A 23,591-nucleotide genomic window follows, 5' to 3' on the forward strand; every position below is an offset into this window, starting at 1 on the left:
ATTACAGTAGTTTCCTTGAGTGTGACCAAAAAAAAAAAAAAAAAAAAGAGAAAGAAGAAAAAGTTACCAAATTTTCCATTACAAAAGTGTTTATATTCACCTTGAATTTCAGGAAGGAATCTGAAGCATCACTTCAGAATTCTGCCTTTGATTGAAACAAGGTCTGCAATCCCCTGCGAACGTTACACAGCTCCTCTTCTTGCTGGACAAAAAACGTACATTTATCACTTTTATCACCGAGCACATTTATCACATGCTTATGAAAAAAGGCAGGTTTTATTTAATGTATTGCAATCCTGGTGCACTGTATCATCTTTGATACTTTTCAACATTAAGGCTCAGAACTAAACGAGTCCATTCATCTCCCTGTGGCTCCCATCACCCAGGTAAGGTTTTAAATATAATAAAGTAGTAACATTTGAATTATGACTGATTTTTATTTTTGATAGAGGGCTAGAAATCAAAATTTTAGTAATTTAGTGTTCAAACCACAAAAAAAATGGGGAAAAGATAAATTTATTTACCATTTCTTTTAGAAATTTCTCTTGGAGTCTTTTTAGGTCTTCTTTCAACAGATGCATCTACAAAAAGACACTGAATGCATCTCCTCTGCTCACAACTGCCACCACATTTTCAAGCAAACAGTGATATCCCTAATCGTGTCACAACCAACAGATACAGATGCACATGCAGCCACGTGCCTATGGAAAAGGATGTTTTAAATTTTTTCTTTCTTGGATGAGTAACACCAATAAACAAAGTCACAGAATCCAGAATAAGTCCCGACAAGTGCACACACCTTGCAATGGGTGAAATCTAGGCATAAACACTGAATAGTGTGAAATTAAGGGACATTTTAAGGCAAAAGCTAAAAAAATATTATGTATCATTAATATAATGTTGAGAATGAAATCTTCAGGGAAAAAAAGTCAGTACTGGAATCTGTGGATACAATTAAGGAATTATTAAAATGAGCAAAACAGAAGTTCATCATACCTCTGAAGTAAAAACATTTTCTTCACAGCCAACAGAATGGTAGATATTCTTTTCAAAGGAAGTTTTGAGAATCTGAATTCTGAAGAAATAAAGGCAGTTCAAACAGCATTGCTACACAAGGACTTCCCACACAGAGCACAAATATATCGCATTGTTGGGAGTCTATTTCCATTTCAGGCATGGATAAATATCCCCACCTTGTTACTGCTGAACAGCCCCTCAGGTATGTGGAGAAAGTCAGCTGGAGAATAATTCCAGGAACATTTTAATCTCATTTTCTCATAAACCATCTCCCTTTTATGGAAGGAGTTGTGCTGATCTCCCTCAAGTGAACAGAATACAAACCTCATCCCAGGATTAGTGAACCCTACTGACCTCTGCTGCTCGTTTTTCATGTATGTGCTGTAAGTGTGGGAATGCTTTTTCCAAAAGGTCTGGAAACAAAAATATTAAGAGATGCTAATAAATGGGAACTGATTTTCCAAACTAAAAGTCATTAATTTCTAATATGAACAAAATGACAACCACAGACTCAACACAGAAAGGGCAGGAGTTGACTCAGCCCCCACAGGAGCTGGAAAAACTCAGCCCATTAAAGTACCTGTAGGAGTTTATTGTAGGAGGAAAAACATTCAGGAATTCATACAGTGGATACATGCAGGAAAACACAGTGACCATTGGATTCTAAGAGAATCCTGACACCCCAAATGCATTATTTGAAATTTGACCCAACTAGAAGCAAAAAGGTAGGGGCTTTGAAAATCAAAATTAATGATATTAAGTTAAAGATGATGTGAATGATCTACAGATTCCAGGAGAATTCCCTTTTACCCACCATCAAACAACTAAAATACAAACCGAGAATTCTTTTTCCATGGTTTTCAGGGACTGAGAGTCCTTCTCAAATTTCTCCAGTTCCTCAGTGAGAGTAAAATGAAATTTGTCCAACTGCCTGATCCTACCAAAACAAACCAGGTTACTTGCAGAAGGTATTCACTGCATTTTAAGGATGTTTTAACAGAAATTACTGACCTGCACTCATGGAGCTGGTAACTCATTGTTGTCAAATGCTGCTGGGCAGCTCTCAGTGTTTGCTTACTGAAATTATCCATTTTCCGCGAGCGGTTCTGAGAGGATGTTTTAACATGAAATTCAGATTATTTGCACTTTAGGGGGAAAAAAAACCCAACCCTGTAATATGTTCGGTACTGTAACTGCTTAATATCACAACAAACCCCTTTTTAAAAATGTAATTGTGTGGTGCAAGCCAAGCTGTCACCCCGTGCTCCTGTACTCCCCAAGTGATACACACGAAGGGTCTTGCCTCAATTTTCTTGGTAAATTCTTTCTGGAGCTGCTGACAAATGCTGATGGTTGAGGAATCAGGCCCCCAGAATTCCCCATCCAAACCAGAGAGGTCGTTTACAGATCGAGTGGAGACACTTTCAGACACTGAAGAGAACAAAAACATCAAGTCCCCAATCTGAAGTTAGCACAGGGCCTAGGACAGCTTTTGTTCTATACAAATATTAATGTCACCAATCAGATGGCAGTTTCTATTTGCGTATCAGACTTTTTATATGGATCCAGTCTCTAAATATTTAGTATTTTTTATTCTTTGCTTTAACATGTAAAATGCCTTTTTATGGATATTCTATTTCATTGTTAAAACTTGAATTTATCACATTATTTTAAAACTTTGCACTTTCAGTCCATGACCAACCTCTGTAAGTAGCAGCATCATCTGTTTTAAATAATTTTTTGGGCTTTAAACTTATTCTTCTCTTTCCTGTCTTTTCATCATCTTTGCTTGTTTCTGCCTCATCAGAGCTGCCTTCCGTGGAACTGTGGTAAGTTCGTTTGAGGAATGTCTGTACACTTGGCCCTTCAATAAACATGGAAACAATGCTGGATTTTTATTATTGTTTAGAACAATGAGATGGGAGGATGAAGAAGATTTTATTGACACGCTGGATGCAAACTCTAGGAGGATGTATCTTGGCTTTAAAACATGAGAATTATACAGAAATTAATGACCATTACATTTATAGACGGCATATTCAACTGAACTTTGATTAATGAGCAAGTCTGGGAATTTTTCTGATAAAACCACAATCCCAATTTTTTCCCAGTATCAGTAGGAATTCCTGTAACATTTTATTTGGAGCACAACTAACTCTTTATTAAAGCTGCATTTTGGAGCCTGATTTTCAGGTTTTTTTGGGATAATTAAAACAGCAGAGAGAATGAGGAAAAGAAAAAAAAATGGAATAATACTGAAAATATATGAAATACAAGAAGATTTAAAAACTTTGGCCATATTATTATGCCAAATAAAACATTTTTCTTAACCCTTATGGAGACACATAGGAAGTCTTTTGCTTTAAAGGAAATGTCTGTACCTGACTCATTCATGGGGGAAAAAGGTTCTCTAATCCAAGGCTGTACTCTATCCCTGCTGGAAGCAGACAATGGGGATGGTGCTACACAATCCTAAAAGAAAAGTCACTGATTTATTTATTGGCTTCCAAATTAAATTGCTTTTAGAAGTCTCCATCAGAAACTCACATCTATGTTGTAAAAAATGATTTTTTTTATTGGAAGTCACTAAGAAAATATTTACTCCCTGTTATTTTTTTTTTAATATGAATTGTAACTGATCTTGTTAGGATATAATTCTTTCATTTCAGCCATATGATAAACAATTATCTGATTTATCTCCAGTATTTGAAAATTAACTATTAGCAGGTGCCAAAATCTGTGTTAAATACTGAGATGTATTTCCCTTAAACCCCAGCACCTGGAAAGGAGATGACAGAGATGCCAAGCTGCAGGTCTCTTCTGCAGAGCCAGGCATGTACTAACTCACCTCTTTACTTTTATTGAGAGGTTTGGTGGGGTCCTGGAGTTTGTTTTTAGCACAAAGTGTGTCTGAAAAGCAAGACTGGGGACTTGAATCCTCATTGTTACTCCCTGTTTCCAGCACAGCTCCCTTTGCACGTTTTCCACTGTCAGTTTTATACAGTTTTTCAGTTGTTAAGCTGATCTACACATGAAGGAAAAAAAAAATCACTACTGAAAGGAGATGTCCCTTAAAGCTCACCACCTGTGAACTGATAAAGCAAAGAGCTAAAGGTCTCTGAGGAGCAAAGAATTTAGGAACATACCTCTTCCTTATTTTTGGGGATAGGTTTAGTGATATCCTGAAGCTTTCCTTTAACAGAAACTGTGTCTAAAAAGCAATGTTGGAAATTTGAATCTTCATTATTCTTCCAGGTTTCGGCTGCAGCTCCCTTGGAACTTCTACCACTGACAGCTTTGTATGTGGTTAAGCTGAGCTGCACACGAACAAAAAACCCCAAACATTGAGAGGAGAAGCATAAAACAGTTGGCAGCCAAATGGAACAATTTCAGTTCAAACAACTCCATAGAAAGGTTAATGTTCTTACCAAAGATGCTTCAGTTAAAACTGGTGAGAAGCTTTTCCTTCCAAATGTCAACTTTGGAACTGCTGTCTCAGGGGACCGAGCTACAGCCAGACTTTCCATACTCTTGTTTTGTGGACAGAAATTACTGGGAGAGGTTCCTCTCTCAGAGTTTAGCACTTCCCTGTCCTCTGGTGTTGACTCCTGCAGACCAAGGGACCTCTCACTGGAGCTGTGCTCTGGACTGACACCTCCTGACACTCCCTCAGCACCTGGGGAACAGTTCCTGCACTGTCAGCACCACACTGGGAGTTACATGAGGCCAGCCAAAGCCCCACACTGCTCCTGCTCCAGCCCTGGGCATTTCCAAGTCCTGGGTGTGTGTGGAATCTGGCACAGGCCTTGCCCTTTCTCCCTCTGCCACTGTTCCAGCAGTACCAGATTTGTTCTAACACTGACATGATGTGTTTCTGTATCACCCTGATGTCAAATAACTGCACCAACCTACAGAAGAGTCAGTGACATACTAATACAATTCCTTAAATTATGTGGAACAATTGGAATTTTGAGTTCTCATTTTAAAAGCATGAAATGAATGTAAAATTGTACTGCTCTGATAACCCTCAATTGACCTCCACCTCTTGATGCAGTACTGCTAGAAATTAAAAGTGAAAATACCTACACCTCATTGTCTCAAGGGAGGCAGGGCTCTCAGGTGAAGGCATTTCCACTTCCTTCTGCTCTGCAGAACTCCTGGACTTGAGCAGAGCTTTCTGCACATAGCTATCCACTCTCTTTGGCTCCACAGGTACAATCTGCAGGACCTTTGGCTGCTTGTAATCCTTGTTTGCCCCATTCATATATTTCTATTAAAATATAAAAGTTGTGTAAACATCTTTGTAACTACAGCGTCCATAAAGCTGATAAAGAGAGATGTAGATTTATTATTTAGATACCATTGATCAAGCACAAGGACCATCATCAGAAGTACTTAAATTCATAAGCAGATCAGGTTTTCCAATAAACACTGAATTTCTTTAACTCAACACATAAATGTCTGTTCTTATGAACTACTTAACTACTGGAGGCAATTACTGATGTTTCAGGATTTAATGAATGAAGTTTAGAAACCTTTCCATAGATATTGACATGTTATGCTAAGAAAAGGAAAATGTTTAAGCAGCCAGTCTTCCTTTACTAAAATTCCATTTGGATATTGAGCAAATGTATGCACACAACATTACCAGCATCACATCAACTCAAGATTTGGCTCACTAAACCCTCCCGTTGAAGGACATTTTCAAAATATGGTCACATTTTCAAAATACAGCACACAGTAGTTCTTTGCAGCAGAATAAATCTCATAAATAGAAACCAAAATCTATTATGACTAAGAAGATTATTTAGGACTGATTTTCTTAGCAGCTCAATACTCATCATTAAAAAAGGGGAAATATTAATAATAATAAAATTAACTTCAATTTGCTTCTGTTGGGTACCTATAATTCAGGAGTACCAAGTACAAAGCAAAGAGTTTACTTTGAAAAACATGGCAGGAATGGGTTTTTAATAATCTAGTGGGACTGCACACCTGTATTTTGGATTTCTCCTCTTTAGAGGTGCATGTTGGAATCTGATTTTCACTCTCAGACTCAGAACTGGAGGGCTCTTTGTAATTTTTTGTTGTTGCTGCTCTTCGAGGGAGTTTTTCTCTGGAGGGTTTTACTTTCATTTCACTCGGTTTTGAATTTTGGGGTTTACATTTGTTTACCTTTGGAAGAATAAAACAACCTTCGGTTAAGAAGAATCATTAATATATACATAAGACAGAATGGCAGATAACTTGGTTTAATTACTTGAAACTAAAAAGGTTTAACTTGACCAAAGCACAGAGAATCCAACTACTAAAAACAGCACCCAATGTACAAAATCATCCTAACTCAGGACTGAAAAACCTGCTAAATATTATATGAAAAGAATACAGTACCTGAAAAGAATAAATTTGTATTTAATAAATGATCTGGGAGAAACGTCACATATGTATGAAAAATTATTTTAAAACAATTTCTGGGGGGAACTAAGAGATTTTTAATCTATATTAAAATTCTAGTTACAAATTTACATTTACCTTTTTCTTATTTGTGTTTTTGCCTTTAGCTTTATCCATGTGGTAAGCAGGTTCAGGGGATTTATCTGCTGCTACAATACAAAAAAGTTAAAAAATCAGGAAAATATTCAGATGTTTGACATCAGTTTTAGCTGTAAAATAACAGAATCACTTTCACACCCACAAACTGATTGAGTCAGTAACTGCTTTCAGCCCATTATTTTGAAAAAGACTTTTTTTTAATTGACAGCAACTTGTAGCTGTCTCATCCTCCCATAGTTTTCCACATTAAAATATAGAATTTATGTAAATTGATCTTTATAAATTATTAGAACTAATTTGAAATTTTTTTATGCTTGGAAACCAGGCAACAAAAATATATAATGTTTGCAACACAGCACACGCCACGCTGTGCACTTCGTATCTATGGACAAACTTACTGCAGCATTCTTCAGAAATATGAAAAAAAAATTCTTACTTTTGTCTGTGTTCATTGGTTTCCCTGATTTTTTGCTTCTACTGTAATCAATTATCTGGGCTTTAGGTTTCCTCTTGGATTCCTGCAGCCAACTAATCTCTGTCTTGCTGTCATCCCCTTTGTTTTCTGTGTCTGAGTCACTAAAGAGATGCTTCTTGTCTCGATTGTTTCTAGTCTACAAAACCCGGAAAAGTTGATTAATTTTTATACAGTCTGCTTACAGAATTGGTATTTAAAGGCAGAAGGACATCTGTGCTGATCCATAAAAATCTGAGCCTTACCTTTTTTCCTTCTTTCCTTTCTGTGCTGGATTTACTGATGGCTGTGTTCCTTAATCAGAGAAATAAAACCCACCTTTAAACAATACATTTCAAAATAGCTGTTCTAAAGCTTTCTACTATTCCCATGATATCTGGATTAAGGATTCAAACAAAAATACCTACTTTTGTTTCCACATTATTCTGGAATTACCTGGTCACTTGAAACCTGAAAGGCTGTGTTTGTGTCCCAGTTATCAGTAGGAGCACACAGTAACAGCACAGCTCCTTCCAGGAGGATCATTAAAACCAATCCTCTCTACTCAGGAGTTTCTCTCCCTGTAGTATTCCATGAGGAGAACTATTTCCTTCATGGAACACATCCTTTCCTTTTTATCACCTTCCCAGAGGACAATCATGGAACAGCTAGGAGAACACAGCAATGTTTATTGCAAAGATATTCTTGTCCTGCAACACTCCCTGGGATACTCTGACTGCCTGCTGGAGAGTGCAGGCTGTGCCAGGATAATCAGCAACCAAAACAGAACATCCTACCCCTTTTTGTTTGTCTCTGTGTGAACACTCAGTTCTGTCACACGCAATTCTTGGACCTAAAAATGCAAATAGAGAAGAGACAAATGAAGGTTCTCTTTGGTTATAGAATCTGTACAAAATTAAACAGGCCACCAGCCAGTAACTGCTAAGGAGGTGTTTTTTTTTAGTTTTTACACTCAGTAATTAAGGGAAATTAATTTCTATCTTAGAATTTATTTACTAGAGCTGACAGTTAAAACCAACAACTGCTAAAGCTTCCAGTATCTCAAAGCAATACAAGAGTTCCCACCCAGCTGCTTCACAACCTTTCCCAATTCACTCTTCTGAGCCACAAGAAGCAAAACTGTCTTTCATCATCAGATTTTCTTTTTGCTCAAACATCTGGACAAAGATGTCTTTAAACTGGGGATTAGAAGGATGCCAATAACATTTTCAGGATAATTTAAGATAATGATACTCCTAACACACTGTTTAATTCTCAATTCAGGAAAAACACCATCACAGCCTGAACTGGCCAGAATCTTAAGACAGAGGATATTGTTCAATATTTGAGAATGCTGGAGGTATTTGCACGGCAAACTTTCTCCCCTTCTTAGTTCACTGATAGGATTTCAATTTTCAGATCTTAATGATACTTTCAGTAGAAAATATTTGACTGATTTCCTTTCTATTCTATTCATAACACATAAATTTCAGTTATTTCTTACTCCCAGCTTGATTGTAGGCTCATCCAACCCGCTGATGTTAAAGTTGTAGACATCATCCCTGTCAAACAGACACAGAGATCAATTTTATGACTGATTTAATGAATATTTCAGAGTCAAGTGTAGGTAATCAGAAATTGTGTTTTAAAATGTGGTAACTACTTACAGAACATGACCAGCAGTTATATTGAGAAAAGATGCCGTTTTTAGGGTCCTGTCATGAACTTCATCCTATTAATAAATGAAAAGTTAGCTCCTCTGTGAAATTTGCACTGTGCATTCATAGACACTGTCATCTCAAAAAGCAACTTCTTCATCATGAAGATAATCAGTTTGATTAGCAACAGTTCAATATGGCAAAACATATCTGCAGTCAATGCATAATTAATATCAATGTCTACAGATACTTAATATTCAATGGCATTTATGAACTTTCCCTTTATACCTACTGACTTCCACATATTAAAAACAATTCCAATAAAAGCACTAATGTGTTACCTTGGAGATCCAGGATTTATTTAAATGTGTCCTAAAAATAAAGATACATTTTGTTAAATACTAATTAGAATATATGCATTAGAATACTGCCTGCATTAAAAAAAACCCTTATCAAACTCAGTAAATTTATTCAGGCATTTAAATACAACATCAATTAAAAAATGGATTAAATGAGTTCAGCCCCTTTCATTTATCAGCAGTCATGGGCACATCACAGAGACAGCCAGAGGCACACAAAGACTCAGCACAAAAGGAAGAGTTCACATCATACCTGTTAAAGCCCAGGGAATCTCTTGCCTTGCTCTTCTCATCACTCTTGTCTCTGTATCTGTCACTGATTTTACTGATCAGTGATTTGGCTGTGTCTGCCATTTCTTTAGACTTTGGTTTCTATAAAAACAGTTCAAGACTCAACACCCAACAGAAGAACAAAGCTGCAAACAGAACTTCAGGTTCCTAAGACTCGCTAAACTTCATTAAATGTCTCCTAATGGATTAAATTACATATATTTGAGAACCATTTTCCCTTGCACGACAGCAAATCCACCAATTTTGAAACACTGAAAATTGGACAATTCTCTTAATTGCAAGTGGAAGAAACAAAGGTAAGAAACTCTCACTGTCTTTGACTGTTTTGGATTTGCAGGCTCTTTTCTGAGGAGAACATCTGGGTCCTCTCGTGCAGGATCAGAATGCAAAGACGTTTCAGACACTCTGACTGAAAGAAATGTTTTAAACCAGGGTTTAGTAGGAGCTCCAGTATTTTTCCCTTCTGTATTTAACAGCTTCTGTTCCAAATGATCAACACTGACTCCCCAATGAGGATGGTCTCAATTTAATTCTCTTGGTTCTGTTTTATTGATTTGTTTATCTGGAGAGGTACTTCAAAAAGCTGAATAAATGCTTTTTGTTTCTCAGCTCTTTCACTACCAAGAGTAATAAAGGGAAAAACAAGCATCACTGCAAATTAATTTTCTCTGAAAGCTGACCAAGTGTGACCATCACCTGCATGGGATGCATGTGCCAGTGATGGATTTGGATTTTGCTTGTCCCCAGTTGTTATATTCTTCTCAGGAAGATGGAATGTTCTTTTTTTCCATGTCTCAGTTTTATCAAAAGAAGTCTCCAAAAGACCAGGCAGCCTAACAAAGACAACACCATCCTACTGTCAGAACTTGAGTCTTAATTATCATAAAATAGGAAAATTATTATTTCTTATAGATATCAAAAAAACATTTTACATTGGAACAAAATAGCAATTCTGGTAATGCTTGAACATTCTCCCTTCAAAGTGAGTGACAACAATGACTTGGAATTCTTTTCCAGTACTTACAAAGGTTTGTTGCTTCTCCCAACTGTCTGAGAATCAGGAATAATATCTAACACTTCATCTAAATGAGACATTAATTTGGTGTTAATTATTATGGCAAAAGAAAAAAATAAAATAATTTTAAAAGTAAGGACTATCAATGCTTGTAAAATTACTTGCCTAAAGTTTGCTTTTCTGTGGCCTCTTGTGCAATTTTTGAGACTTCTTCAGAACACATTTTCTATAGTGGAATGACACCCAAAGGGAAATATTAGTGTAGGACCATAAGCAGTACAACCTCATAAACTTGTGCTTTCTCTAATAAAACATGAACTTCTTTTTCCATTTCATGGAAGTGCTGTTCCAGTACCTTCCCATGTATTTTTGCCTCATTCCTGGTATCTGACTTCCTGATCTGCTCTGTTTCACAAAATTCGTTGTCTACTGTGCATCTCTGCCCACTCTAAAAAGCACAGTAAGTAACACTGCCAGTTACAGCCCAGAAAAGCCAAAGAAATGCTTTAAACAAAACATTCTGTACATGAAAGCCTTTTCCAAACCATGGCTGTATCAAAAAATGCTTCAGAGTCCCACAGTCTGGGGCTTGACCTGAATCTGAGCAAGGCAGACATTCACAACCAGAAAGAACATAAAAACATTATTTTATAGTCACTGTTCAACAGGAAGAAAAAATACTCAAAAATATACTTAAACTGCAGGTCAGTGACGCCTATGTGATTTTGTTTTATAGTAGTGAATGCCTGATCAAAAATGCACTAAAAAACCCAATGCTTTAAATGCTGCAAGCTGAAGACATCAACATTTCACAAGCACAGCTGAATGTACTCTGTGTTTTATGACTATTTCACCACTGCAAAATCAATTAGAAATTATTGCATGCACCTTTCTCCTGCTATAGACAAAGGAAGAACTGAGGTTCCAGAAAAAGGAAGTTAATTCTGGAGTCAGAAATGATGAGTGAGTGCAAATAGGGCCTAATTTTGTTGGAGTTCAGTCTGATTTCAAACATTTTAAACCTGAAATCCAGAGGGCAAGAAAACATAATGCAATAAAGTAAAAGATACTATTTTCTAAAAGTGACCTGCTGACTGTAAAACTCTAGCTCTTTAAAATATGAATTAGGAACAAATTAGAATAGAAGTTAATGTTATTCTAAGAAAAAGACTTAGCTACAGAGGACATGCATACTCCAGCAGGCTCCTGATAGAAATTCTTTGTTCTGCTCTCATTTATTGTACCACTGTCAGATCTCTTGGTAGAGCTGGTCATTTCCAAAGGCAATTTAAATCTCCCTTTAAAAGGAGTGGCTGAAACAAAAGAGAGATGTGTTAGAACTCTACCAGTTGTCCCATTACAACAGGAAGAGCTTTGCCCACGATCACAGCTATTCCATAAACTCCAAAAAAGCTGGTCAGTTTTGTTACCAGCCCCTCATGGACCTTGAATAATTCCATTAATTCTGACTCTGTTATGTGGAGATTAAAAGCCCACAGACAGTGGATGTCTAGAAGCAAAAGCAAAGCTTGTTGCAGGCTGGCTTTGGTAGAAAATATCTGATTTCTATTTAAATACTTCACTGTGATATATTTTTACAGAGCTCTCAGCTGGCTCCAGCACCAGCAGAAGTGCCAGGGGACCCTGAGCTGCTGGGAAGGCAGTGCAGCCCCTGGCCCACACTCTGTCCATGGACCAGGAGCAAGCAGCCCTTAAACATCCCGAGTTTAAAGCATCTGCTCAGGAGATTTTGTCATTTCTCCTTTTCATTTCCAGCCCTGCCAAGGATCACAGTTCATGCCTGAGTTCCAAAGTCCATTTATAGTGTATTTTTACCCTGAAAGCAGCTGCAGACTTACATGTGCTGACAAACGACAGGGGACTCCTGGTGGACACACTTGTATTTCCAGGAATAAGCACAGATGCTTCAGACACTTTCCTCTTACGGGATGGAGTTATCTGGAGAAACAGAAAGAACTTGACCATAATACACTGATTTAAGGATGACAGCACAGGAATTCAGAGAATTTATTGCCAAGAGCCTCTTGACACTTTCCATTATTGGAGGGTCAATTGCTGCTGCTGCAGACATCAAGGTAACGTGATTTTTATGCAGCTATATTTCAACAAAATATTTTTTAAACTGAGATTCATGGGTTTTGTTTTCTAAATTAATTCAATGACCCTTGCTCACCAAGGGATTCCCTGGAGATCCTGCAAAGCTACAAACTAAGCAGAAACAGGTTTATAAACTACTACTGCAAGACACCCAGGGGGCACCATGAAGACACAGTAACTGTTTCAGGTTTTAGCCCCTCTCCAGCAGACTCTGAGGCCAAACTTGACTTTTTGATACTGGGACAACTGAGCATATCCTCAAAAACTTCTCTTTAGAGAGAATTCTCAGAGCATCATGGTCTAAAGATCTTTAACAATTCCTTTTTATTTCTGTCCCATTACATGCAGTTTCAAAATACTAACAAATTTTTTAGCAAAAGGATTTTTATAGCTTAGTGTCAAGTCATAAGAAAAACAATCAAACCCTTACTACAGTACTAACTGTATTCCAACTGTCAAATAAGAAGGGGTTTAGACTATTACAAATATTTAAACTGTCTTGCATTTTCTCTCTACTCCTTTTTGTTTTGACAATCCTACTTACCTTGGAGGAATCATCCCTGAGTTTTTCTTGACTGTTATTTTTACCCTGAGTCCTCAAACTTCCAGGAGGTTGCTGAGTTTTGTATTTACTGAGTTTCTCCTCCTCTCCTCCAGCTTTTTCTCTCAAACCTGGTGACAACTGACTTTCTGGCACCAGAACCTATATGATATTTTAATTTCTTTTAATTTTTAAATATTTGGATTTTATGTTTTATTTCCACACAAACACACAGAGTAAATTCTTTACCCTAAGTAACACATCCCCCACTGGAGATTCTGATAAACTTCAGAGGTAACAGACTTTTAGTTTGAAAAACTTCCCACTTAATTGCTAATTTTGTTACAAGGATGGGTTTTCAAGTAACAATGCACATAAAAGAACTTATCCTGTGTATATTTGTTAGTTTTATTTTATGATTTGGATAATAATATCTCCCCAAAAAACCCAATACATACATACATACTAGACACCACTTGCCTGGATTTAGACTTACCTATACTTATTGATATTTTAAAGTTTTTGTTTTTACTGTGAATGATAATAAATTATGAACAATCAGAATAATTAAACAAACCCAAGAAACCCTCCCAGCACACGGAGGTAGAATACCTGTGATCCACTTTCATCAAAGACAATGTGCACAGTTGTTTTGGCTACTGATGCAGACTGCTTCTTGATGAAATCCTGGAAAAGGATATGTCAAAATGGACGCTTTGCTCTTTTTTTAAACAAAAACCCCAAATATTTAAGTGATAGATCATAAGTGTCTGAAAACAGATTACAGGGGAGAACAGATTCTACAAATTCACAGCAGTGCCATCCCTCACGAGTTCCCCAGTCAGGCTTCAGGACAAAGCAGTTTGTCACAGGCAGCAAGGAGTAAGGTGTGGCCTGCTAAAAATGTTTTACTAAATGAGTAAATTCGTGAATGTTAATTGCACTGCAAACAAGACAGCTCGTGCATAGTTTCTGAAAGTATTTGTAAGCAACCAGGTTGTGTTTCTGGAAAATTAAACCTGCAGAATTTGACATTAAAATACGATATTCTCTTCCCAGCCAGTTCATTTTTGTTGCAGTTCATTTTCAATCTTGGAATGAAAGAGCCATTCCAGGTGACTGAGTCCAGCACTGCCAAGCCCATCACTAGCCCATGTCCCCAGGTGCCACATCCCCATGTGTCCCAACCCCAGTGATGGGGACTCCACCACTGCTCTGCCTGTGCCAGACCTTGACAACCCTTCCAGTGGAAAGATTTTCCTCAAATCCAACCTTAACCTCCCCTGGTGCAACTTGAGGCCATTTCCTCTTGTCCTTATTAAGCATCTTTCCCAAAGCTTAACATTTTCTGCTGTTCTGTAGCAGAGATGTTGATGAGAAACTCTTGGTATGGAGAGATACCAATAATCACATTCATATGGCAATGAGACATTGAGTTTGAATCAATTAATAATTATTCAAAAAGGTGTTTAAATCTTACCTTACATTTATGAAATCCATAAATCTTTATGGTCGCCTCTTTGATTTCCAAGATAGAATCAAAACATAAAAGAAATTTCTCTCCTTCAAGAGCGCCCACACTCATGGGGCTTTTTAGATCTATTGTTAATAATTTCTTTGAATCTTTTTCTGGGCAAAAACAAAATTTGAAAAGTAGTTTCATTTCAATTCAACAGCATCTCATATAATCTTTGTCAACACATGACACATTCTTCAGTTTGGGTACTAAGATTAATATTTTATTTAGTTCCCCCTAATCTACAATAATTTTATTAATAAGACAATTCAAATTTTAATTTTTTAGAAAAACAATCTGTATATTATTCCACAGAATTTTCTTTGAAGGTTACTTACTATAGCTGCAAACAAATACAGGTATTTATTGTTCTAACAAGTTCAAAAGGAATATTGTTACCTGTCATTGTCTTATGCCTTACTTTGTATTGAAATAACTCCAAGACATGATTATTAAATTCTTTTCCTAAAATCACACCAGCATCCCCAAAGTGCAGATGTGACTGCAGTGCAATTTTGTCCCTGATAAAAACAGTTCCTACAATATTTTAAGTGAGAATTCTGCTTTGCTAGAATTCAGTACTTGAATCAATTTGAAATTAGACTGAAAATCCAAGTTAGAATACAATAAAAAAGTCCCATTTTTGAGTTCAAATACCTTCCAGGTTGTACATGTTGACATCTTCCTCTTGTATAATGACTGTTTCCCACTGATGATCCTTACATGAAAAATACATTTAGAAAAACAGAAATTAGATTACAATTACAAGAAATCCAGTGATCAAAGTCAATCAGTGAGGACAGATTTCCAACTTTTTAAACCTCTGTTACACAGAGTGTAAGACAGGAACTTGTCCTTCACTATTGCTCACCATGCACATGGTAAACTATTCCCAAACAACATTAGGAAGTCATTACTGTGAAATTATTTGATCTAAATATCAACAAAACCTGGATTTTTTTTTTTTTTAGCCCCATCAACACTGGGATGCACACCTAAGTTCAACATGTTGAAATAAACGTGGGGAAATAAAATCTGACCCACTCCAAGGAATGTGGATATGCTGCCTCAGGACAACCCAGTGGGAGACAAAACTCAGCTTACTTCATCCTCTGCTGCCACATAGAAGGAAATACTTCTGCTGCCAACGTTGAAATCAATCCAAAACTCTTCCAGGTTTTCGTCCAATGGTATCTTGAGCTAAAATAAAAAGAATAAGATAAAACAGTAAGAGCAGAGACATTGATGACTACCAGCTAAGAAGATTCATGCTGGTCTGAACCCTGACAAACTTTCAGCCCATGTCTATTTGTATACTTCTCAAAAAAAGTAATTATCTTATTTTATCTCTATTTTTTTTCTTAATTAGAAGGCAGAAAACCTTACCTCATACTTATCAAGAGCTGCTAATAAACATGGGAATGTAAAAACCCTGTAAGAAAAGGATATTTTTTCAAGTATTCTACAATGCTGTAAATAAATTTTGCAGATATGAACATAGCAAATGGATTTTGTTTTCACAAACTTTAGAGATTTAGAGATCCCAGCAATCAAAGCAATTTTTACCCCAGGGAGGTAACATGAGCTTTAATCACAACATTTAATCCAAAAAAAAGAAAATATATTAGCATTAAAAAAAAAATCAGTTTTACCTCCTTTTGTCTCCAAGCATGCCATTCACCTGGTTAAGAAATTTTCTGCAATCCTATTAAAACATAGAAACTTCTTAAAAGAATTGTAAAATGGAAGTTTCCCTCCCTGGAAATATTCTTCATGTGACTTACTGTCTCAAACTCTGAATCTTTAATTCCTTTAAATGCAGCAGACACAAACTCCATGGGAAACCACTGGGAGGCCAGAGCTTCCCTTTGCTTCTCTGACACCATCCTGCACAGAGCTTCTGTGATGGCCACTTGTGTGTCATAGTCTGCAGCACAACACAATTCACAGCAAGACCAGATTTAAATAACTACTGAGGTGGAAAATATCGTCAGGAAACTCGGGTAAGCAGTGCTGAACATAACCTAGATCCCATTAGATCCAAATATGTAACCCATAAAGGGTAATTAGAAAAAAAAAGTATGGGAATTATGATGACTAAATGAGGTGTTTTTCAAAATGAAAAACCAACCAAACTTTCCAGGACTGTCAGAGACACACCAGGTGTTTAAACAAGAGAGAGAAGTTTTCAAATTTAATCTCTCTGAGCTGGGAAATTGCTGGATACCAAAGTTATCCCTGAGGGAATCTACTACTACCCATGGTCATAGCTCACAGCCTCAAAGATTGACTTATCATTTTTCCTATTTGAAAACTTTTATTCTAGAGAAAACCAAAAACTTCTATGAGTTTTCTATAAACACACAGAAACATTCCAGCTTGCAGACTGTTTCCAGATATTTTTCTGCAGCTTCCAAATGGCTTCTCTGGTTTCTTAATGGGTCTGCATCTAATTTTTAAGAAGCTCAATACTAAATTAAGCCCTCTGCTCACCTCCAGCATCCAGAATTGTCCTCCCCATTTCACTCCTGCCAAACAAAGGAACATTTCATCAACATGTGACAGCAACACAAGGCCCAGAGGCAAGGTTTATTATAAACTTTCAATGTATGAGACAAATCCCTGATTCCGTGGAACTGTAAGACTTCCAGGGGTTAAATACCTCTGGGAGCACTGCCTGGGCACCTGAATCACCTGACAGATACAATTTTGATTTCATTTGCTTTTCTGAAGTGCTGTAGAATGATTTCCAGTGTGAGCAGCCCAACCTTCCAGTGAGTGATTCACTGTGCTTCAAGCACATCCTTACAAATAGAAATTTCATTATTTTATGACAACTGGGACAGAGAGAAGCCTGATTCAGACTGGAAAAGAGGAAAATTCAGGCTTCTAATGGAGAATATCCCATGAGAATACCTGTCCACAGCTGAGAATTCAACAGCAAGTGCAGGAGTTGAGTTAAACAGGGACCAATCTGCACAACAGCTTAGCAAAAACCATCTCCCAACCCTGCAATTGATGGAATGATATAAAAACTATACTGAAGATCATTTACATGACAAGTAACATCTCCTTCGTAGAAAGCATCTTTCTCCTGGCATCTCGAGGGATCTTGCCAAGCAATAAATTCAGTTTTTTTATTACCTAAGAAGAGTGGAAAAAAGGGAGCAAGGTTAAATAAAAGTAAGTTTGTTAAACTTTGAGATATTCTTATTTTGGGCCCTTGTAATGCATTTCATACCAGTGAAGAAAGCAACAAGCTTAAGTAAATGCAAAACAAGAAAAGACAATGAGTTCTACATGACTTTAAATGATATTCATCTTACTGAAACAACCTCAACTTCAATAAATTACCTCAATGGGAACAGTAGTTCAATATTTGTTTCTTATTTGCAGGTTTAAATACAGAAGATCTTCCAAAGCCAGAGTTCTGTCTGCAGCTGATTGCTGAGCTAAAGTGTACCTTAAATTAGCATTAAAAAGCCTTTCCTTTGGGGATACAGCCTTTATAGAAGACTTTTTTTTGTAACTTTCCCTTTCTTTAGAGGGAAAATCCCCTGACAACCTGAGGTTATTAAAACAAACAGGAGAGATTTGGAGTGTACTGACAGGAATGCAAATTTCCTGCAAGCGACTAAAGAATTTACAACCAACAACCTTAATCCAATTTCTGGCACTTGTAGAGTACATTTTTTCCTATGCTTTAATACAGCTTCCTCACCAGAACTTCAATATCACCATTCTGTAATTTAAACAAACAAACAAACAAGCCCCACCACCCACAGGTCAGTAATGTGAAACAGCCTCAACATATAAACAACAACAAACCTTCCCAGAGAAACATTACACAATCCTTCTGATCTTAGAGCACTACAATATTCTCTTTTTTGTAGCATCTGCACAGTTAAATAGCTGTCTCCACAAAGTCTGTGAACACCCTGCCCAGGAAACTGCTGCTTAGAAAGAAGCATGTTTTACCTCCTGCTGAACATAAATATTAATTCTTGCATCGGTGATGAGGGAACATGTTCTCAGAACAAAGTTGTCTAGTATCTGCATTTTACCTAACAAACAGGAAAGAAAGAAATCAAGGAGTTGTCAAGAGTGCATTAGACTGCCCCCTCATAAACATTTGGGAAAGGATTCATTTTCATTTAGAAATAAAACACAGCCTGTCTGATCTTTTATAAAGGATTAGTGATATGCAAAACAGAATAGTTACTTCAATTTATAGTAACCATATTTCTGTTCCTGTGCATCACTGTGCAATTTCCCTGGGAATTTTTAATTTATTATTAATTTTTAAATGTGATTGGTCAATCCTGTAACTCAGCTGAGATACAACTCAGGTGCTGGAATTTATCTCCCCAGGGCCAAGGAAATGAATCCTTCACTTTGATCATGACACCAAGCAGTCTGTAGGGATTCCACAGTGAGAGGTGAGGGCAGGGAGACATTCCCAAGGACAAGGTCAATAAGGAAGGATCCGTGGGCTGTGCTGAGAAACAACTTTTGTCAGGAATAACTCAGTTCATTTGCCATCTCTGAGACTTATTGTGCTTTTTTATTACTGACAACAGCAAGTTAAAAGGAAATCTGTCCATAAAGAAACCTCAAACTAAAGCTGACATCGCAGGAATGAGAAATGGGGTCCTCTGTGTGTTCTGAAAGAGACATTGTAAACTCTCATTTCTGCTTTTATAAGCTCACCTTCAGGTCTGCTATCACACAAAACCTGCAATAAATAAAACAAAACAAATAATTTTAGTAAAGAAAATATTACAGCATTAAAAAAAATCAGGCAACATGTACCTGAAGAAGTAATCAAAAAGCATTTAAGATTTTGAAATTATTTTGTCCTTAACAAAGAATCTAAGAGATCTCTACTAACAAGTGTGTTTTCCCAAACTTATATTTCTGTTCAATTTACTGAAATTATTTCACTAATGACAAAAATTTTTAGGAAGAGAAGAAAACTCACAGATCTTATAAACTGAGTTAACATACCAGTAATGAGTGTAATAAAAATTTGATCAGGATGAACGTTTTTTTTTGTTCATTGAGCATTTACTGTCACTGGTTTTTTTAACTTCATTTCATGATGGCAGCCATGAACAGAAATTAGTATGAAAACAGCAAACTGTTTAACCCAAACGATTTATAATCTATTTCAGAAGTCATTGTGATGTTAACTTCAGGAAGATATTAAATAGAAACATATTTAAAGCCCATTTATTGCTAAACCAGTAACAATTACTTTGACAGATTTTATTATTGATGTATTTTTACCAGCAACATGATGAAGAAATCTTCAGCCAGACTTGTAAGCATTTCATTCTTTTCATTTCCTCTGAGGACCAAAATTCCTTTTAACTTTTCAAACCAATTGACCATGTAAAGGGAAAACAAAGGTAAATCTATTTTAATAGCCTGGAAAAGGACAATGGTTTGTATTTTACTTAAGTAAAACTCTACAAACTCTATAATGATTAAAACAACAACAGCATCCCCACTCTGCTGAGCAGGTGTTACCCCAGACTGGATTTCTTCACTCAGGCTAAACACGATTAGGTGATTCTAAGGACTTTTTAACAGAAAACCTGTAGATCTACTTTGACATCTGCCACCACAGACAAAACAGCTGAAAATTGATAAAGGCTGAATGAGAGAGTGTTGTTTGAAGGTGTGAATACAAGCATAAAGTTATGTTTTGTTTATTATTAAATTTTGTTTATTGTTTTGGGCCCTTGTAATGTGTTTCATACCACTGAAGAAAGCAACAGCCTTCAGTAGCTGCAAAACAAGAAAAGAGAATTTTTATATGATTTTAGGTGGCATTTATCTTACTAAAACATCCTCAATTTCAATAAATTACATTAGTTTTAATGGGAACAGTTGTTAAACAGTTGCTTCTTATTTGTAGATTTCTTATTATTATTTTGCTTATTTATTATTTGTTTATTATTTAAGCAGCTGAGAAGGCAATTGAGTCACTCTTATCTGACATTGCCATTAATTTTCACTCAATAATTTCAGAGTGAAATCTCTGGTGAAAGCAGAAAGGAAGTGGTGTCTGTTCAGTTTTTGCTGAGTTACAAATGATTAATGGATCTAATATGCAGGTTAAAATAACACCAAATAATCAGAATAGCACTAAAATCTGTTGGAAGAGCAGGTCCATAATCACTGCTGTGGGAATTAACAAAAAAACCCCCCAAAAACAAACAAACAAAGAAAAAACAAACAAACAAAAAACGCCACCAAACAAAGAAAAAAATTAGATGGCATCAGGAAATTCTAATTCCTGAGTCAAAAGCAATAGAACAAAGCACATGGAAATATTGTGGAAATCTTGTTTCAATTGCTGTAAGCATACCTAAATTAATTATATATTGTATGATTTGCAAAACTCTCACTAGGATAGAGCAGCATCCCTTAATAAGGGGTCACTTGACAAAGAACATTTAAATATGAACAATTTGTTGCAAATTTATGGGAAATTCTAAATTCTGATCCAATTAAGGACCAAATCAAACACTGAGCTGCTCAGCACCGCTTTTCCACTTTATTCATGTTTCTGTATTTATTTAGGAGTTCACAGAGGCTTTATGGTTTTACTTATCCTTCCAACAAGGCCGTGTTTTATCATTGCTGGCAGCCCATCTTCTCCTGCTATGCTGATTTTCCTCCCACATTTCTGGACAGCATTTAGTAAAGTAGAAATGCTTTTGACTTCTTGTTTGTCAAGTGCCTGAAATAGAAATTACAAAATAAGCTTTAGTGTGAAGTCCCACAAGAACCCGTATTTAATTAACCAGATGCCTTTTTTGTTCTCAAAAGCCACCTTAACTGCAGCTTGAAGGAGAAATTTCACTCAGAAAATTTATTTTGGGTTCTTAAATCACTCCTAGTGTCAACCAAGCCAAATGAAAAAAAATCTTTTTCACCCTCTTCCAAAGATGGTGTAGATGATTTTGATGCAAAGATTACATTACCCAACACAGAAGCTTGTCCAGCTTGTTGACAAACTGTTTGCTGCATTTGTGAGACACATTTTCACATTCTTCTGTGGCCAGAAATTTTGCCAAGGATTGGAAATCCTTTTTTCCTGCAGCTTCATCAATTAACTTTTCAAACTGTATGCAGAATAGCAAAGCAACTGTATTACTGTATGCTTAACACTGATTTAACACATCTAATTAACACAGATTTGGTGCAAGTTTTACACAATATTCTGAATCACAAAATAATTTAGTGTAAAGCCTTAAGTATGGAGCACCTTATCTAATACATTAATCCTGCAAACACTTATGCACTGAGACTTTAATTATCGCCTTAACTGGCTTTTGTTTCCTCATCTCACAACTAAATTCCTACAGGAGCGTTTGTTGTATCAATGCCCCTTACTTTTATATATTTAGTATTTTACACTTCTGAGTCACCTTATCCATTCTGTCCCTTTATTTCTACATCAATTACAACTGGATTTCAACATTTTGATCTTAAGTATCACCTCAGTTGATTAACCTCTGCCAAACACATACGATTTATTTTCATCAGTACCAACTTCCAGTTCCTCTTGCTTTCTCCACCCAGCTACTTTGCACTAAGCCACGTCAAAAGAAAATTTCCTCCTACCGCACTGAAGACTTCCCTTACAATTAAACGCTGGGAATTAAAACAATCAATACTCATATCCTGCTCCATCAGCACATACCTGCATCTCATTCCTGGCTGGCATTGTTGCAATTCACCAACTCAGCTGCATAAAAGGAAACAATCATCACACTTCAAAGAGGTTTTGCAAACACATTGGGAACCAGTCAAAATACATTACAAACTCCAAAGTTTGTCAGTGTATAAATAGTATATAAATGCTATTCAAGCACCTGGGGATATAAGGAAACTTTTCTTGCATGGATAAACAATTGCTTAAAGTAAAGGAAAGCAGGAATGATCAGTTTTGTAGCTGGAGGCACAGAGGGGCCTGAGAGGACCCTCAGGATTTCCCAGCAAGGAAAGAGCACAGGAGGTCAATACCAGATTATTCAGGACAGGAGAGTCAAAAAAAGAGCCATAAAGGCCTCCCCATAAAATGGGAAATTAAATCATTTAACACAAATATGGTATATGATGCAGAGAAAAAGACTTCTTGGTTATACATACAGTGACGGGCTCCAAAGTGACTGCCACCAGATAGAAGTGAGATCTGGGTAACAGAGGTTTCTGAAAATAATGTCTTAATACTCAAGGGCAGGCAAAATATTTCCTTTGTCGAACATTTAAGTAAAGCAATGAATCTGTTCATGCTTTGTATAAATTATTTCACACCAACCAAACCACGCCCAGTCAACAACCTGCACCTTTGGTCTCCCTATCCCACACCTTATACAGGCTAAACAAATAGTGATTAAAGATAGGGAATGACTTCTGTAGAACATCAACTGGGAACACAGCCTAGCTATTCCTGTATTAAATAATACAGAAATAACAAATACAGGGTGATTTTTAATTACTTTTTCCACCACATGAACACAACGGCCTCCACTGAGGCCCGGGCTGGCACCTCACAGCTCTCCTGTCTCCGGCCCGGTGAGAAAGGCCTGAGGAGGAGACCAAACTCCTTTTTCGATGAAGGAGACGCCCAGGCCGCGCTGGATCTCGAGCCCGGCGCGGCCGCACCGCGCCGGCCGCACCGCGCTGGCCGCGCGCCCTCAGCCACCCGCCCTCAGCGCGGGCCGAGCCCCGCCCCACACCCCCGCCAGCCCCGCCGGCCAATCAGCGCCCGGCAGCGCGGCCGCGGGCCAATGGCGAGGGCCGGGGGGCGGGCACTGCGGGCCCTCAGCGCGGCCGGCGGGAGCGTTCCCTCAGCGCGGGGCTGCTGCTCTGCCAGTTGTCTTCTTCTGCGGCTGCTGTTTAGAGCCGATTATCCGTGCACACACAGAAATTACTGGGCATGACTTGCTAAACCACACACAGAAATTACTGGGCATGACTTGCTAAACCAGTGTAATCCATTCCTGTGCTTAATTTAGAAAGGCTCTCACTGCCCGAGTAGGTGCAAAGGCACGC

At 37.2% G+C, this 23,591-nt stretch overlaps 1 protein-coding gene across 1 annotated transcript; it reads right to left on the reverse strand.

Moving 5' to 3' along the window:
• Window positions 1-114: 114 nt before the first annotated feature.
• On the reverse strand, window positions 115-23,116 carry SYCP2 (synaptonemal complex protein 2). The gene is made up of 45 exons (XM_066198837.1): window positions 23,036-23,116; window positions 22,237-22,281; window positions 21,515-21,655; window positions 21,140-21,270; window positions 19,809-19,911; window positions 19,230-19,254; window positions 18,498-18,583; window positions 17,575-17,663; window positions 17,013-17,047; window positions 16,304-16,446; window positions 16,172-16,224; window positions 15,906-15,951; window positions 15,624-15,719; window positions 15,177-15,237; window positions 14,484-14,632; window positions 13,616-13,690; window positions 13,007-13,165; window positions 12,204-12,303; window positions 11,539-11,657; window positions 10,510-10,570; window positions 10,354-10,411; window positions 10,026-10,162; window positions 9,641-9,738; window positions 9,292-9,410; window positions 9,021-9,051; window positions 8,689-8,753; window positions 8,526-8,583; window positions 7,819-7,874; window positions 7,288-7,336; window positions 7,007-7,181; window positions 6,550-6,620; window positions 6,013-6,192; window positions 5,104-5,287; window positions 4,446-4,693; window positions 4,164-4,334; window positions 3,866-4,042; window positions 3,399-3,489; window positions 2,720-2,881; window positions 2,321-2,448; window positions 2,029-2,123; window positions 1,855-1,954; window positions 1,372-1,430; window positions 997-1,075; window positions 525-581; window positions 115-202 (listed from the first exon to the last, which is right to left on the reverse strand). The coding sequence occupies exons 2-45, from the start codon at window positions 22,258-22,260 to the stop codon at window positions 134-136; spliced, it is 4,413 nt and encodes a 1,470-aa protein (XP_066054934.1). The 5' UTR covers window positions 22,261-22,281; window positions 23,036-23,116; the 3' UTR covers window positions 115-133.
• Window positions 23,117-23,591: the final 475 nt, after the last annotated feature.

This window comes from Chamaea fasciata, unplaced genomic scaffold (genome assembly GCF_029207755.1).
Source record: "Chamaea fasciata isolate MVZ Bird 193981 ecotype frontalis unplaced genomic scaffold, bChaFas1.0.hap1 SCAF_17, whole genome shotgun sequence".
In the NCBI taxonomy this organism is placed as follows: domain Eukaryota; kingdom Metazoa; phylum Chordata; class Aves; order Passeriformes; family Sylviidae; genus Chamaea; species Chamaea fasciata.

Coding starts and splice junctions, on each gene's coding strand:
- SYCP2 (XM_066198837.1), bottom strand. CDS start 22,260: ATGCCAGCCAGGAATGAGATGCAG. Junction 17,048..17,574: donor AAGGAGATGTTACTTGTCAT/GTAAATGATCTT, acceptor TTTGTTTGGCAG/GAGTGAAATGGGGAGGACAA. Junction 10,163..10,353: donor GGGAGAAGCAACAAACCTTT/GTAAGTACTGGA, acceptor TGTCTTTGTTAG/GCTGCCTGGTCTTTTGGAGA.